At 39.9% G+C, this 18,317-nt stretch overlaps 1 protein-coding gene across 1 annotated transcript in view; it reads right to left on the reverse strand.

The window, feature by feature from the left end:
- The window catches only part of LOC147229209 (CUB and sushi domain-containing protein 3-like), a 229,753-nt gene that overhangs the window by 74,215 nt on the left and 137,221 nt on the right, over nt 1-18,317 (reverse strand). The window contains exons 36-43 of the mRNA XM_086156075.1: nt 17,640-17,736; nt 16,302-16,406; nt 8,493-8,611; nt 6,298-6,367; nt 4,684-4,800; nt 4,342-4,551; nt 1,558-1,746; nt 219-396 (exon numbers count right to left, since the gene is read on the reverse strand). Coding sequence (XP_086012201.1) covers nt 219-396; nt 1,558-1,746; nt 4,342-4,551; nt 4,684-4,800; nt 6,298-6,367; nt 8,493-8,611; nt 16,302-16,406; nt 17,640-17,736 — 1,085 coding nt within the window. The remainder of the gene's footprint in view (nt 1-218; nt 397-1,557; nt 1,747-4,341; nt 4,552-4,683; nt 4,801-6,297; nt 6,368-8,492; nt 8,612-16,301; nt 16,407-17,639; nt 17,737-18,317) is intronic.

The raw sequence follows: 18,317 nt of genomic DNA on the forward strand, positions 1-18,317 counted from the left end.
AACGTGAAACTCGAAAAATAATGTATGTACAACATTGTTATATTTTAAACAAGTGTGTCACTGGCTCCCAAAGCTTCCAGATGCACACATTTCCAGTCCTTTAGAAATGTTAATGCAGTTCTAAATATAGAGCAGGTTCTGCATTTTATGTGTGTTGTAGGTAGACGATTGCTCAATAATATCCCACTGAGAGAGTAATGAGATAGCAGATGACTTACCACACCATTATGTAGTCATAAATTGGTTCTGTATTGATAACGGAGAAATTGATGTACAGTCCATATCCAGGAGGCGCTCTGACACTCCACACACAGTCCTGGAAGTGTGGATACTCGGCTGGATGTCCGGGAGAGTAGATTGTGCCGTTCATGGATGTTATATTTCCACCGCAGAGAGCTGGCGGGTAGAGGCGAAATAAGAAGGAATTTTTATTTACGTGCATTCGTAAAAGAAATGTGCTAATACGGTTGAATCGTGACTAACTGGATATAACGAACCCTGACACGATGTTATTGGGTCGTTAGAAACAACTGTAAGGGGGTCGGATACGGGTTTCGAATGAACGAGAGCGGATCCGGCGTTGACACTCTGCTGTCATTGGCCTTCAGAGAGAATGTGTAAAAATGTAACTTTGAACCGGGAGTCAAAGCCAAAGCTCTGCCCTGAAGATCTTATAAGGATCGGGAGCTCGACGGGGACAATACGGTCTCTGCGGAGCCGAAAAACAAACAAACTACACGCCCCGTGAGGAAAATAAAAAGAAAAGAACGGTTTTCGTTCATTGTCTTTACAGCTTATCCTGCACTCGGGGTTGTTGTGAGACCAAATGCTATTCTATCACAGCGCCGCACAAAAAAAAGAGGTAGGCAGCTTTTTACTCTTCTAGTCGACCCCCCGCTCAGTTTGGAGCCTTCAATCCACCAATTGCATATTTTTAGATCGGGAAGAACCTTCGAACTCCGCACCGGCGAGGAAGCGGCGCTAACTACTCTGCCACCGTACCGCAATAAATAAATAAAATTAGATGCAGCTAAAAAAAAAAAAAAAAAGGTTATTTATGTATACGACCAACCTAACTGGTAAAATGCGAAACAAATTGATAATGCATATGCAGTATCTGGGGATTCACCTTGAAATTTACAACACAGACAGGCTTAATCAGCTTTCTAATGCGTCGTACATCATCATAATAGACACCATCAGTTTATAGTTCAGTAAAATTTCGGCGGTAAAAGATTTTTTGTGAGCGAGAGAAGGGGACAGTATGACAAGCTGAAGATTGAAGGTTCTTTTAAGACTATCTACTGCAGGTTTCTTGATCGAAAATAACGACGATGGGCGTCTTCACTTTATTCATCTCATACTCGTGTATACACAGACACAGCAGATAAAAAGGAAAGGTTTTAAACTAAATTGAACTTAAAGATCGGCTTGTAAATAAATGAATTCTAAAAAAAAAAAAAACGGAAAAGCACGGGTTCGGTGCAAATGTCCAGGATAAAAATGATGCATTTACTGAAAATTCGATACACTTATAAAAGAGGCAGGTTTTGTCACCTTCACAGCGCGGTATGGGGTGATTCCAGTTCCTGCTGACTCCATGTAGACATGTGAGAGAAGCCTCTCCGAGCAGAGTGTAACCCGGCAAGCATTCAAATGAAATGGTCATTCCCACGCTATAGTCCTGGCCGATCACGATCCCGTTTCGAAACGGCCGCGGATCCGGACACCTTTGCAGCTCATATGCTAGGATCGAAAGGAAAAAAAAAAAATTACAACTGAACCTTGTATAATTCCTTTATATATTTCTTCATTTTTCTTTTCTAATTTCTTTTAAGTTTGAGCTGATGCCTTGGTGCTACAGATGTGTTTATCGGACATTTAGGCACAGCGTTACCGTAGCGTTACCATTACCGTAGCATCGTATCAGCACTGTACTTGCAGCCTCTCAGCAGGCTCTGCAAAATTCATCAATCAGAAGAAGCGGGGGAGGTTTAAAGAGGAGTAGCACGTGTGTGTGTGTGTGTGTGTGTTAGTGCGGGCTTTAGTCGGAAGATAACGTATCACTGGCTGAACTGCTTCACTTGAAAAGAAAGCATGGTGGCATCGGATGAGGAAGGACACAGCTGTGACGACAACATTATTACGTGATCATGTTGCAAAGCTGCATAAACAGTATTTGGTCTAGATTTTGATATTTGAATTATAATTTTTAGCAGCGCCCCGTTGGGATAGATTCCTCAGAAATTTGCCCGCCATGCCATTTTCTCATTAATTATTGAAACCATTTGAACACAAAGGGTCCCATGAATGATAGAAAAAGAACCAATCTCAACCAAAAGGTTGACTACCAGTCACTGAAAGGTAATATCATCATCCAATCTCCTAAACTGATTGAAACACAGGAGGAATTGAAGGTCTGGATGACTCGTGGGACAGAAGGACTGTCGAGCCCAGACCCGGGCATTTTACGGCCCGTGGGTCACACATGGCCTGTTTTGCTTTTTTTATTTGGCCCGCCAAACTATTTCCTTTGAATATTATTAACAAGTACTTTCAATCAATATTGACTTTTTAGAAACTTATCTTTTTTCTTTTTAATTTTTTTACCAAAATTATGTTGGTCGGTACATTTATATTCTTATAAATGATTTTAAAATTGAAATACAATGCCAAAAAAATGAAATATTCAAATTGCAACCTTTGTTTTGTTCACCAAGTTTGCCTGCGCATAAAAATTAAGTAAGCTCAATATTGAATTTAGAAACATATTTTTTCCTCATTAATTTTCTTTCCCATAATATCCTTCCAAAATAATGTCAGTCGGTACATTTATATTCTTATTAATGATATTAGAATTGAAATAAAATGTCAAAAAAATGAAATATTTATATTGCAATCTTGGTTTTGTTCACCAAGTTTGCCTGCGCATAAAAATTAAGTAAGCTCAATATTGAATTTAGAAACGTATTTTTTCCTTTTTAATTTTTTTCTTTGATATTTTTCCAAAATAATGTCGGTCGGTACATTTATATTCTGATGAATGGTTTTAAAATTGAAATAAAATGCCCAAAAAATTAAATATTTAAATTGCAATCTTTGTTTTGTTCACCAAGTTTGCCTGCGCATAAAAATCAAGTAAACTCAATATTGAATTTAGAAACTTATTTTTTCCTTTTCAATTTTTTTCCTTTGATGTTTTTCCAAAATAATGTCGGTCAATACATTTATATTCTTATGAATGTTTTTAAAAACTGAAATAGAATGACAAAAAAATTTAAATATTTAAATTGCAATTTTCATTTTGTTCACAAAGTTGGCCCGTGCATAAAAATTAAACACGTTCAATATTAAATTTAGAAACGTATTTTTTCCTTTTCAATTTTTTTTCTTTACTATTTTTCCCAAATAATGTTGGTCAGTACATTTATATTCTTATGAATGATTTTAAAATTGAAATAGAATGGAAAAAAAAGAATTAAATATTTAAATTGCAATTTTCATTTTGTTCACAAAGTTGGCCCGTGCATGAAAATTGAATAAGTTCAGTATTGAATTTAGAAACATATTTTTTCCTTATTAATTTTCTCTCCTATAATATCCTTCCAAAATAATGTCAGTGGGTCCATTTATATTCTTATTAATGATATTAGAATTGAAATAAAATGTCAAAAAAATGAAATATTAATATTGCAATCTTCATTTTGTTCACCAAGTTGGCCTGCGCATAAAAATTAAATATGTTCAATATTGAATTTAGAAACTTATATCTTTCCTTTTTAATTTTTTTTCCTATAATATTTTTTCCAAAATAATGTCGGTCGGTGCATTTATATTCTCACTAATGATTTTAAAATTGAAATAAAATACCAAAAAAATGAAATATTTAAATTGCAACTTTCATTTTGTTCAACAAGTTGGCCTGCGCATAAAAAATTAAATAAGAAATGTGGCCCGCTTGCCAAAATAATTTCCCAGCCCTGGTTTAGCCTCTCTGGTCACGCCTCTGGGTCATGATGCACGGCAGCTTCTGCTTCGTGTCGGGATGTGCACCGGAGTGGCGAAATGAGAAAACACCGGAAAGCTCTTTTTCTATTTTCCCATAAAGGACCAATTAAGATAATTGTTTTATCTGAGTTGTGCGAGTCGTGCAGGGATTTGCTCGTGGATTTCCAGAATGAAGAGACACAAGAATAATGCACGGCCTTTCACTTCTTTTTTTTTTTTTTTCCTGTAATCATGGCAGCTCACTCAGAGAATCTGTTTAGCAGTCAATGCTCTCTCGCATTTAAAGCATTGCCAATTTTATCTTTACCACAAGTAGTAATCTTAGCAACTCACCCTGGTAGACAATATGGAAACCAGGCTTGTTTTGGGAGTAGTCGCTGTGGAAGAACAGAGTGGTTTCATGTGTGGTGCTGAAAAGAGAGTTGGGCACGACTGAACCACTGAAGCGGTCAATCACAGTTCCCGTCTCCAAGCCCCCGCTTCGCACTTCCAGGTAGTCGTGAACCGCTTCAGTGGAGAAATTTAGAAACTGCAAATGGATCCCTAAAAGAAAGAGAGAATTATAGAATGAGAAACGATCGGAAATCGAAATCGATGAAAGTTGGTTTGTTTCGAGCAACTTATGTAAGAGGAGGTAAGGGGGAAGAGGTGAACGGGGAAGCGAGGGAGACGGACCGAAGCCGATGGGGAGCTGAACTCTCCAGTTGCAGTCCAGGCTGCTCTGGTAATTCCCTGGAAAGCCCGGGCTGAGGATGACGCCGCTGAAGTCTGTCATAGTGCTGCCACACTGAGCTGAGGGAGAGCAACCAAGGGGAAAGAACATATCACTTCCCAGCAGAACGGCTCAATGTGAGGAGCGGGCAGGTAATGACCGCGGTGTTGAATATGGAGGGTGGGCAAAGAGCAAAGTGCCTGTGCGTGCACGCTTCAGCTGTGAAACGATAAGAGATTCAGACACATTTGGTCGTGCTTTAAATTAAAATAAATGGGGAAGTCAATATCCTGCGCGGCAGCACAATTTGGTTCTGCAGTATTGTTGGGTTGACCGACCCGCTGGATCCCCCCCTCGCCGCCTCGCCGCCGACCCCGCTCCTGTCTACTTTGACACTTCGGCTTGTTCTGAAGATTACACATCCCCATTTCTCGGGGGAGCATACCCTGCTCTTATATAAAACCCAGGAGTAATGCTTAAACAGCCACAGGAGGAAATCATGCTAACTCGTAACTAAATAATTCCCCTTTTTTTTTTTTTTGCTACAACCGAGCCCGAAAGGCTCGTTTATGTGGCAAATTGCTTGAAACGCAAGTATCGCTGCAAATTCTCCGGGGACTATCAACAGAACCAATGATTAGCCGGTAACCATCTTGGGATTTGATTGTGCCGCTGCTGTTTGTGGAGACCTGCTTGACCCATTTGTGTATAAACTAAAATCTAAAAGAAGAGGATGTACTCATGAGAATGATGAAAAAGTGTTGTTCAACCACTCGGATGTGAGTGTTTTAGCGACAAAGTGAATACAGATCCCAGGTTCTGGGGGTAAAGACACACATACGGTTTTGTAAATGAGGGGGAAAAAAAAAAACGAGCTAACCTGCTAACATAGATGAGCAAGAAAAGCCCTGTGAAAAACAAAGCTGAGATGTACGTCTAAAGTGAACCATGAAAAACCCCAAGGGCGGAATATTGACATGATGAGTGCAGCGGGTGCATGGTTTGTTTTGTAAGAATGCATTAGTGGTTTTATGTCGAGTGAAAGAGCGTGCATGTTTGTGCACGTCTAATTAGAAGCAGCAGATCATTGCCGCACCCTGACGATCTCTAGAATCAATTACAGTGACAGTAACCACCAAACAAATTATCAGGGGTGTCTATGGGCCTTAATCGTGTCCATCAAAATAAAGCAATGCCCTAAGATGATGCAGAGGCACATTGATTTTCCACAAAAAGAAAAAAAAAGAAAAATTCACAATGGATCACCCCCAGTTGGCAAGCAGTCAAAGCCACCCATCATCCCGCTAGCGTGAACGTAAACCAGAGAGATTGTTTTCAGTTAACAGTGCAAGTCCTTTGATGGACCCTTTGTGTTTCTTTCTGGCCTTGTCAGATGGACAGATTACGGGAGAAATATACAATATGGCCAAGGCTGCATAAAAGATGCATTTAGAAAATAGTATTTGGAAAAATGCACAAGACAGAAGATAAAAGAAAATATTGCTTGGTCATCTAAAGATCACCTTACTGAAAGCCCTTGATTAGGATGTGTCACAATGTAGAAGGTGATACATTACCTAAACACAGAGGTACGGGGTAATTCCATCTTCTTACCGGGCCAGGCATGCAAGTAATATATGCTTTCCCCTGTGAGGGGAAGAAAAAAACAGCACAAACAAATGTAATTAAACTCAAATACTCAGAAAAAATCATGTTCAACATAATATTTATAAAAGTATGTAATAATTATCATAATGTCATATATTTTATCAGTAGATCAAACTGAGGTGGCACCAGCGCATTTTCTTAATGTGCTGTCAATCTACAATTACTTAAAAACCTATTTTTTTATTTACAAAACCTACTCTAAAAGGGCCACTCGCTTCTTGCTAGTAACTTGAGGGTCCGGCAAAAATCAACCCTTAAACTGTATTTGCTAGTGTACAAGCACAACACATATGTAAATAATAAGTAAATTGATATAAAAGCTTGTAAGTGGATGACATTTTATAATAAATGAAATATATAATTGTGCTCCAGTAGTTTCAATCTGACTATCATGAACTTTAGTTTGCAGTATCAACTCTTGCCAAAATCAATGGGCACACACACTATATGGCCAAAAGTATTCGCTCACCCACAGAAAAAAATGTGGAATCAGGTGTTCCAATCACTTCCATGGTCACAGGTGTGTAAAATCAAGCATCTGGGCATGCAGACTTTTTACAAACATTCGTGAAAGAATGGGTCGCTCTCAGGAGCTCAGAGAATTCCAGTGTAAAGCTGTGATAGGATGCATCCTGTGCAACAAATCCAGTCGAGACATTTCTTCGCTCCTAAACATCCCACAATCAGCTGGATTACAAGAGCATGGAAGTGTTTGGGAACGATGGCAACTCAGCCACCATGTGTTCGGCCATGTAAACTGACAGAGCGGGGTCAGCGGATGCTGAGGCGCAGAGTGCGAAGAGGTCACCAACGTTCTGCAGAGTCAATGGCTACAGACCTCCAAACTTGATGTGGCCTTCAGATGAGCTGAAGAACAGAGCGCAGAGAGCTTCACAGAATGGGTTTTCATGGCCGAGCGGCTGCATCCAAGCCACACGTCACCAAGTGAAATGCAAAGCATCGGACGCAGCCGCGTAAATCTCGCCGCCGCTGGACTCTAGAGCAGTGGAGATTTGTTCTCTGGAGTGAGAAATCGTGCATCTCCATCTGGCAGTCTGATGGACGAGTCTGGGTTTGGCGGTTGCCGGGAGAAGGCTACATGTCTGGATTGGTGGAGGGAGGGATTGTGGTGTGGTCTTGTCTTTCAGGAGCCTCAACATACCAAGACATTTTGGACAATTCCATGGTCCCAACTTTGTGGAAACAGTTTGGAGCTGGACCCTTCCCTTTCCCACGTGACCGTGCACCAGTGCACAAAGCAAGGTCCATAAAGACATGGATGACAGAATTTGAGCGGCCTGCACAGAGCCCCGACATCAACCCTACAGAACACCTTTGGGACGAATCAGAGCGAAGACCGAGAGCTTGTGGACGGCCTTCCCAGAAGAGTTGAAGCTGTTCTAGCTGCAAAGGGTGGACCCACGTCTTACTGAACCCTATGGATCAGGAATGGGATGTCACTTAAGTTCATATTCCACTCAAGGCAGGTGAGCGAGTACTTTTGGCCATATGGCGTATCTTGGCAGTGACCAAGTTGACATCCAAAAAGCCAACATGTTCAATTGCAATTGTACCTGTCCTGCACCTTTATACAAAGATACTTATCTACGCATGTGCTTTTGATTTTACAGCGGCCTCTAGTCTTTTTCTGGTGTTATGATACAGCCTGAGGTTTTGGCTGGTTGGTCCAGAGAGAATGTGAACAGTAGTGAATGCCTGATCTAGGAAGGAAAATCGGTGTGGGATTAGTGAAGCCACTGTTAACACAATCCATCGCCTGTGGCTTTAGAAGGTTCTGCAGCTCAAAACTCTGCAGCACAAGTACTGGCAGAAGTTAAAGCTGCTTTGTAGCACATAAACATAACACTTACTTCCAAGTAGATAAGCACATACACAGAATACACATGCTTAGTGGCAAACATAATGCAGGAACAGATAAATTCTCACTTCTGCGTTTGCACGTACCTATTTACCCCCGATCTGTCTGCGTGATTCTTAAACTCACTCAAATTTAGAGAATAAGGACATCGTAACGCCGCCGAGAGAAAGTCATGCATTGGGGTACGGGATTTTATCTTTACCGGGCGTGGAAACGTTCACCCACCTGTAAGGAGAAGCCTTGATCACACTGGAAGGAAACCATGTCCCCCACCGTGTAGCGATCTCCCACTTTTTGACCATTACTTGGAGACAGTGGTTCTGGACATGAATCCAAACCTATTGCTTAGGACAGAGCCACAACACACAAGTGTATGCAGCGATCATTCTTCCGCCCACTGGACGTAAAAATCAGTCTTAAAAGATTCAAACATTTGATACGAGGTCTTGAGAACATCTTTTGGACAAAAATATTTTCATGTACACATAAGACAATATCAAAACTTGTTATATGCTACTATGCTACATGCTAATATGTTGCACAGGCTCTGTATCGATTATACTATTGTTATCTCAAAAGATTTGTAAATTTTATTTGAAGCGATCTCGTCGATCGTTGCATCACATTGCGATTATAGAAGTATTAGTCAACAAAGGCATTTAACCACAATGAGGAAAGAAATTAACACAAGGACCTGAGAGGCTAGCCTAAATTGAAAAATGCATGAATTAAAAAAGAGTTACTATAATTATCACTACATTTATCATTATTATTCTGTTTTGTTTTTTTTTTACCTGGAATTTAGTGGGAACAGTAAGTTGTATTGTGTGGTGTGGCTGTGGCCAACAACAACTATTGTTTATTAATCAGACATTTTACCATCAACTAGGTGTTTTAACTGACTAAAACGCTACATATATATATATATATATATATATATATATATATATATTTTTTTTTTTTTTCTTAAAGCAACCTGATATCAAATGTGTTTTTCAAATTCTCATTTCAATGCATTTCATATATATTTAAAGCCTGGGAGGACCAACTAACATAAATATGCTTTAACATTTGTTTCCTACTGGAACGCTTTGTTGAAAAAGCATGAAGAATTATTTCTTTAAAAATCGCAATTTATAACCCATATTTTAACTTACCGGCACATCTATTGTTTTACTACCGCAATGCATGCTGGGTTGATGATGTGTACATGTTGCTCATGTTAACTTTCGCTGCTTTTGGCTGCAATATCCAGTCCCAGGGGAAAAAAAAAAAAGAACTGAGAAAAAAGGAGTTGGAAATAGCTTGTGAATGGACGCAACTTCCTAAGGATCTCATCACTCCGCTCCGGATGCATTGGACGAATTTGGCCGAGCTAAGCTGTTAAGAGACCTCCTGGGTGCTGCTAGTTTTAAAAGGATACTAAAGCCAAATTCAGTGCCTACAGTTTTATTTTCCACAAGCATACAAAAGGTCCGCAGGAAACGAGTGAATCTCGCTCAAAGAAACGCCGCAGGCAAAACAGGCTGGAGGATTTCAACAACCCGCCACTGCAGGAGTGGCATCTGGTGACGAAAGACGGAGAAAGCTGACGACAAGCCACCCGGTCAGTCAGCAGGATGACAAAAAGTGGAGGTCCTGACAGCAGACGCTCTCGCTGTGAGCCTAGCAACGCAGTTGCCACATGCACGTCAGCAATTTTTGCTGACTCTTGCCACGTCTTTATCTTGAAGCTCATTTTGACTTCAGTTTTCAGCGTTATCCTCCTCAGGTTCAAATGGGGAAGGACTGCACAGATGGCTTTTTTTTTTTGCACCATACGGTTAAAATGAATGAGACAGAGCGCAGTTCAACCTCGTGACGTCACTACCCAGACGTAAACAACAACGGCAGCCTACGATTGCAAGTTTTTTTTTTTTTTTTTAAATTATATACAAACTAGGATGTGCTGATTATTACCATTACCGTATTTTCACGACCATAAGGCACACCGTACTAAAAGGTGAAGTCTCAGTTATGTGTGCCATTACTGTATTTAACACACACATATAAGGCGCACCTGATTATAAGGCGCACCTGATTATAAGGCGCGGGTTTTATATACAATCCACGCCCACACTTCCCCTTTAATGTTCTCATGCTGTCCTCTACTACGTCCGCCTTACAGCAACAACACACACACAAGCATACAAGTGTGCTTAAAAATAGAGTAGGAGCAAAACTGAGTTTGGTATTCACATTTTTTTACCGGTAATCGTCATCAATCAAACCCATCGAAGTCTTCATCCTCTGTTTTTCTAAATCTCCATCAAACATGTCAGGTTCACTTTCTTCACTCTTAGAATCACTTTCCATGCGGCTCCTCAGAAATGATGCCGGCTTTCGCGAAAGCTCGAACCAAAGTGCCAGCAGACACGTTAGCCCGAGCACCTACAATCCATTCGCAAATTGTGGCGTAACTCGCCCGGCACTGCCTCCCGCTCTAAGTGAAACTGTGGTCTCCAAGAAGACTTTTCGTACCCCATTGTGCGTATCGCTACCGTGCTGGTCCCCTTCTTCTCCACAGTGTGACTCACCGGGACGTCCAAAGTGAGCGGCACCTCGTCCATGTTGGTGATGTGGCCGGGCTGGATGTGTTTGTCGGCGATGTTATCGGGATTGTTAAAACAACGATGTTCTGCGTAACGCACATACCCGTTCTTCTATATACAATTAACACTTTCCCCTATAACGCTCTCATGGTGTTCTCTACTACGCCCGCCTAACAACAATAACACACACAGGGCGCACTGCACTATAGGGCGCACTGCACATTTTGCCTAAAACTTTTATGTGCGCCTTATAGTCGTGAAAATACGGTATTTATACACCTGGTACAAATATCAATCAAATAGGACAATAACATATTGGTTATGCCTTTAAAAGTTTTCCTCTGAGCATAAATGAGGCTTGGAGGTGAAATTTTGGAGAAAAAAAAAAAGAAAAACAATCACACACAAATGCACCTGGAACCTGGAACAAAATTCACTCAAAGATTTGCCGTTTCTTAACAAATGCGAGTGTTTTGAACTGCGTTTTTGCACCAAATCATTGGCAATATATCAGCGCACTGGATCACTGGTGGTAATTCTATATCGCTTGCAAACAGAGGATATTTGAGTGGGAAGACTCAGTGACCTCCAAGCAGCACAGCAGAAGGCACCATGGGACAACAAGAAGAGTGGGCAGGAAAAGAAAATGTTTTCGTTGGTGTAGAGTGAGGCTAAAAGTACAAGTCTGAAAAACTGAAATCATTCGTTTCATTGATTTAGAGAACTGACTTATCACGTTTATTTTTGTTTCCGGGTGTAAAATGGAAAAAAAGAAACGCGACATGAAGGAACGTTAATCGATCGCTCAATGATAAGGTTGATGAAAAGTGAATATTTTAGATTTTGCAATGGCGGAAATAATTGCAGAGCTGATGACATCATGTGAGAGTATTAAATTTTTCAATGAAGTGAGTTTGTATTAATCAAAATATCATTTTTATCGATAATGGAAAAATGAAAAAAAAAAATTAGGATGAGAGATCTTCATCTGCAACAGTTATTCACAGCACTTCAGCATCAAAACCATTTTCGAAACCTGTAATTTGTCAGAGACTGTTGTGAAAAAGTGGTAATACTAGTAGTCGAACACACACAGAAGGTTAAACGTAGAACGTGGCGGGGAATTGAACCCTCGTCAAGATCCGCCTACTGCCAACTATCACAGAACCCATGCAAGCAACTTTGTAGGGGACCAAAGAATAAACATCTATAGTTGGCCGTCATTGTGAGTGAGAATGAAGCTATGAAATAAAGGTTACGCCCCCGAAAGGCATCGCATACCTACAACTTCTTTATTTTTTCAGCCATAACTGTGGGAGTGGATGGATATAAGCTCTTTTTCTTCACTGGCTCACTGGTGGATTTGCCCGTCCACTGAAGCTCCTAGCTGCGTGCAGCCTCCAGCTATGGTCCCACTCTGAACTTGCTTCCAGTGGAGAGCTGCAGAGTCCCTGCTTTGAACTCCCACTAATGTACATCTTGTGGAACAGCTAGGGGTTAAACCAGCATAGCGGTCTCAACAGAGAATCCGCCACTGATTGCACTCTACGTTCAATGATGATTCAGACTTGGATCTGCTAACTTTAAAGGGGACGATGAAAGGAGCATCCTCGTGCTCTCTCCGAGAAAAAAAGCATCAGACAGAGTGCATGATCACTTAGCAACTCCTTTCACTTAACTCAAGGAATAGCTGAATACGGGACAATCAACACACGCTGATAAAAACAGCCGACAGATAAATCAAATACTATATGCAATGTTGCAGGAAAACAACAACATTTAGAGGTTCTTGTCTTTATTAAGAATAGAATATTCATTTAACCGTCCCACGGTGAAGACATTTCAACCACTCATAGCAGAAAGTGGAAAGTGCAAGAAGAAGTTATCAAAAATGGAAGACTGAAAGCCATGTTAACAATGTGTATGAACAATATAAATCAGCGGTTCCCAAACTACGGCCCGGGGGCCGGATACGGCCCGCCGCCAGATTTTGCCCGCACAATACCAGAGATGCATTACAATTTTTTTTTTTTAACTCTGGCCACGTGATCGTGACTTGTACATGCAAAGAACGTAACATTCTAGTCCACCCTTCCGCAGTGTGTGCCTCATCTGAAACCCCTCCCTCAAAAAAAAAATAAAAAAAAAAAAATCCTGGACACACCCCTGTCAAATAACACGGAATAACGGGGAAAAGATTAGGTAAGAGAAAAATACATTCAGAATGCGGTGTATTTAACCTAGTAGGTTTATTTAACTTGGTAGGTGCTGGTATCAGTTGGGTTTCATAGCCTGCTTGCTTTCAATTTGATATGAGAGAGCTGCAAACAGTTGGGTCTGCAAGAAAGTTAATGTTTTTTATCTGTGAAAAACTTGAAAAGGGTTTTTGGTTATTATCTATTTCATAAATAGTGTTATTTATTTCATTAATGATATTATTATTTATTTTCAGATTTTTTTTTTTTCCTGTCAAGATCCCAGAAAGGGTTAATTTTTGGTTATGTGTGGCTTTCTGGAAAACAATAAATGTTTATGTTTAGACAACTCTGCGATCGTCACACTTTTTGTTACAAACTGGTCAGAGAAGGGAAAAGTTATTTGTCCCTCTTATCCTTGTTTGTCCCAGCCCGCACACATCCTGCCTATATTTTTGTTTATTCATCTTATTCATCGCTATTGTCGCTCTATTTATATTGTTTTTAGTTCTGGTTGTGTATTTCTCACCCTCACTGTTTCTTTATGTTGTCCATAATTATCCCTGATGTTGTTGTTGCTGCTGTCTATTTATCTTCTGTCTCTCTATTTATATGTATATTTATTTTACTTTCTTTATTTTTGGACATTATAACTGTAACGCTGCCGTGACAAAGGAATTTCCACTATGGGGATCAATAGAGTTTATCTTATCTCTTAATAAATTGCACCAAATAATATATTGACAATATTCAAACAGTATGAGGCTTTATTCTGAGGAGAGATATGAAGTTTTTAGATCATGTGTTTTCCAATAATGTGTTTCCTCTTACAATCAACTATGAGTTAGTAGCTCACTTTTCAAGAACTGTAAAAAAGGTGAATTAACCTGCAGCAGTAATGAAAGGTCATTAGAGTGAAACTTATGAATAAAATGTTTGATTCATTCACATTTCTCATTTGTTTGTTGAATAATTACATATGATACAGACTTTATCAATTGGCCACTTCCTAGATACTATGGTGGTTCGTTGAAATGGGAGAAAATACTTTACATTTAACAGACTAATACAATTAGATCTTTTTAGCTCTACTTTTTTTCTTGTTATTTTCATTTGGGGATTTCATACTGGAACGTTTATATGGGTGTCTCAGCATTGACAAATATAAACGAATCACCCATTCAGACACAAGCAAAGTGATCCATAACTGATCCAAACATGTTCAATTAAAACATTTGTTTGACGAGAATAATTCAGTTCAAAGGCTGCAGTGGAAACTAATACATTTTTGTCTTTAACTGACTGACCTGATAACCCTTAACATGTATTATAAACAACACTGACTGCTACTTCAGCACATTTCTATAAATCTTACTCTTTTTGGCATTTCTCATTGCTCACGCGATAACAGTTAACCCATGTGAGTACACTATTTGACTATTTTTATTGCACATACTGACCTACCTGGCTGATTTGTGTGCACGTCACCAAAAAAACATCGTTTTTCACTCATCTGTATGTAAAGAGGTTGATTCAAAAACCTGGCGATTTTAATGAAAAACTCCACGCCAAGATTTCGCCCTGCTTCTTGTTATCCAAAACCTTTAATTTAATTTTGACACTTTTCCCAGTGTGGATAGAAACATAGCTATAAAAGTCACACCGCTGTTGCAAAAGACGGCCTGCTGTGACATACTACAAGTGCCTCATACAAAGATGCACAACGCAGACGTGAGGCGTCGTGTCAGTTGGTAATTTTCTCTGGGTAATCACCAAGAAGCATACTGTACTTAATATACCCTGTCATTCAAATGCCATACTGGATACATAGCTTTATTAAAAAGTGAGTGTGCATCGTAAGGTGCAATTGTGATTTAATTTGTCAGTGAAAGTGTCTGACAAGAAATTGAGGGTGAAAACAGAAACGTAGACACGGACGATGAAACTAGAAGACAAGAATGGACGGGATACTCCACACATGCGGCGCGTTAAGGAAGCAACGTTATTTGATGGAAATGTTCACCAACGGGCGCCACTTAAAGGGACCAACTTAGTGTGATGAAATAGCGGCTGGAGGAAGAGTGGAAAGGATTTTACTGGAAACGGGTCAAAAAAGCACGGGTTGCGCAGGGATAACTGTGGCAAAGTGTAGCGCGTATTCGGAGGGAAGAGCTGACAGCGAGAGAAGGCAGTGAAGTGATGCTCAGCAGTAGGTCGCGGCGGCGGTGAAGGTCAGCGCAGAAAGGAAAAAGCTCACCGAGAGAAAGCGCTTTGGAACAGTTCCAAACAAGAGGATGTTGCAGAGACGAAACATCGGCCGGGAGAAACAACAACTGCGAGGTAATTCTTAAAAGAGGTGCGATGCTTACCGACCGACGAGACTGACGGCCGAGACAGACGTGTTTTCGTCTCTTGTGATTAACAGACCGGTCGATCCGGTTTTGGACCAACGGCTATAAAAAGCTTTTAACATTATGAAGTTTGGGTGCATCGGAATTGGAATTCATGAGCAAGACTTCGGGTGAAAATCTGCCTGTTCCTTATTGAAAGAGGATCCAACAGGCAATGAGAAGGTGACGGGAGAGCAACTCGAAATACGACTTACATCGGACTAAACCGTGTGTCGCCAGAAAGAACATCAACAAACGTCACGCGGCAGTAAATCACTTCCTCCAGCTTCACTCCTTCTATTTTAGTGCAATGGGAATGTTCAGCACGCTATTTAACAAATTTGCCCCAACGCAAAAAATTGAGTTCCTAAATGATAAGGATTGAGGTTGCACGAATGTGGCTGAAGAAAGAAAACATAGTACTCATTAGAAATACTAGTTGTGCAATATTTCATTTCACTGTGCAATATTCAGAACTGTGCAATATTTCATTTCATAACAGTACACGATAATTTTTCCTTTATCATACTATTGTGCACTCCTTACCTCACTTGTTACCAAGACACTTATAGTTTTATCACTTGTTTACTAAGACACTTTATAGTTTCACTGAGACACTTTATAGTTTATAGTTTATTTATTTCTTATTCTGCCTTTTCTTTTTATTATTTATTACTGTTATATTTTCTGTAACTCTGGCACAACAATTTCCTTCGGGATTAATAAAGTTGTTCTTATCTTATCTTATCTTATCTTATCTTATCTTATCTTATCTTATCTTATCTTATCTTAGTTTCGTCTCTATGCAGAAAGGGGGACACAATAAAAAGATAAGCAAACAAGCATCTTTCCTCATACCTGTGTACTCCAAATGGAAGCCGGCAGCAGATACGCTGATGTCGGACTGGAAGGTCAGGTACAGATTGTTGGATGTGCTGTTTAGTAGTTGGGGGATCGTTGTACCTGTAAAACGCAACGTAAAGTATTTAGCTGTTTTTCATTTTGAAAGCTCGCCAACACGGAGGAAGGAGTTTTGATAAGAAGAAAGACGAAAGCCCTATTATTTTGAAAAATGAGGTTATACGCGCAGAATCATTGAAAATTGTTCGCTGCATTGAAGCAATCGAGGAGCCGTCTTGCTCAACAACACTTGGCCAGGCGCAGGAATCGAACCAGGAATATTTGTTTCCATGACGACCGCTGCTACCATTTGAGCCACCACAGACTTTATTGCTACTTCAGGAACAGATTTGCCCTAAACTCAATTTACACACAATCTTAGGTGTGCAGTCAAACTAACCATCGTCCCTTTGAAAAGGAAACTTAGCGTCCAAGTGTTCAATTCATTTTGACTTGTTTTAAGGACATTTTATCAACGTTGGATCAGCCTGTCGTGTGTTTTTCCTTCTCATTTTGAGTGCGACTCCAAATCCAGACCTCCGTGGGTTCATACATTTCATTTCCATTGATCATTTTTGAGTGATTTTGTTGTTGGGCACATTCAACGATGTAAAGAACAAGGTATTTCATTCGAATATTTCATTTATTCAGATCTAGGATGTTATTTTAGTGTTCCCTTTATTTTTTTGAGCGGTGTATAAGGCATAGACTAATTTGCGTGATTGTCCTTTCCGTCATTCCTGTGCTAAAAAGGGCTACTTTCAAATAATGCAATTCGTGAGGCAAATCATTACTGGCTTGTCAATGGGTTGGACAGATTACTGTAAAATCCTTCAATATACACTCCATTAATATTTTTACAAACACAAAGTCGACATCCCTGTTATGGCCACTAAATCAACTATAACTCAAGCATTATCGTGCGCTCCACGATGAATCGAAATTGATATCAATGATATCGAGATCTATCTATTTAATTTTTTTTTTTTTTCTTTTAATCTGATTTTTTTTTTTTTTTTCCACTTTCTTTTCCATACTTGTGCTGTGGATGCAATGGCCTGGTTGTAGCGGGATCCTGTGTCAAGACTGCCGCTGTCATTAAGACGGGCCCTAAGGCAACACTGGGGGATGTATTTTGTTCTTTGACTTCTTTAACTGGTTTCAGACAGCGCTCTCAAAGGACATGCCAAATGTCATCAGCTCCATGACCACATTTGTCTGCTGCTGGGCCTCTGTGATGTCTGATTGAAATTCAAGAGGGAGATGTCGACTAAAATTCCATCGTATCCGAATTACCTGAGTAGCTACCAAGCCTTGGGGCATTGCCATCGACGCCATCGAAAAAATCGAGCGAATCCCAGTTGTGCTCGGTGGCAAAGGTCACAACTTGAATCTGCAAAAAAAGAAAGACATCTTGAAACAAATGTAAGAAAAATGGTACATGAAAAACAAAACAGAAAAAACACCTTATATATATAATATATATACAGTATACCCTTGTTTTTCGTGGGGGTCACGTTCCAAAAAGAACAATTATTATACAATTAAATACTCCATTATACATCGCTGCTGTCGTCCTTATTATTTTTCTTCCTTCTTTATGGAAAGAACGGAAGATTCATTCATTCCGTAATGTCGACCTACAGCCGCATAGCTTTTACCTTCCCTTAGCATGTCCAGAAGTTTAACTTTATCTGCAATAAATAGCATCTTCCGCTGCCTTTTGGGCCCTTTTGTCGGTCCAGAGCGTTTTGTCAACATTATGGGTTTTAGAGAAATTGCAAGAGAATTTGCACGTACGTCATGTAAATTTGGCAAGCTGTTTTACGTACGTGTGCACATTAAATTGCAACGTTATTGACGCACAGGTAGAGAAGAAGCGGAGTGACTTTTTAGCCAATCAGAATGCAGAACACAATGCACGGTGCAAATCCGGGAAGTAGCGAAACCGTGAAAAGTAAACCGCGTTATAGC

Source organism: Fistularia commersonii, chromosome 11 (assembly GCF_037954325.1).
Source record: "Fistularia commersonii isolate RoL2024-O1a breed Wild chromosome 11, RoL_Fcom_v1.0, whole genome shotgun sequence".
Lineage (NCBI taxonomy): Eukaryota > Metazoa > Chordata > Actinopteri > Syngnathiformes > Fistulariidae > Fistularia > Fistularia commersonii.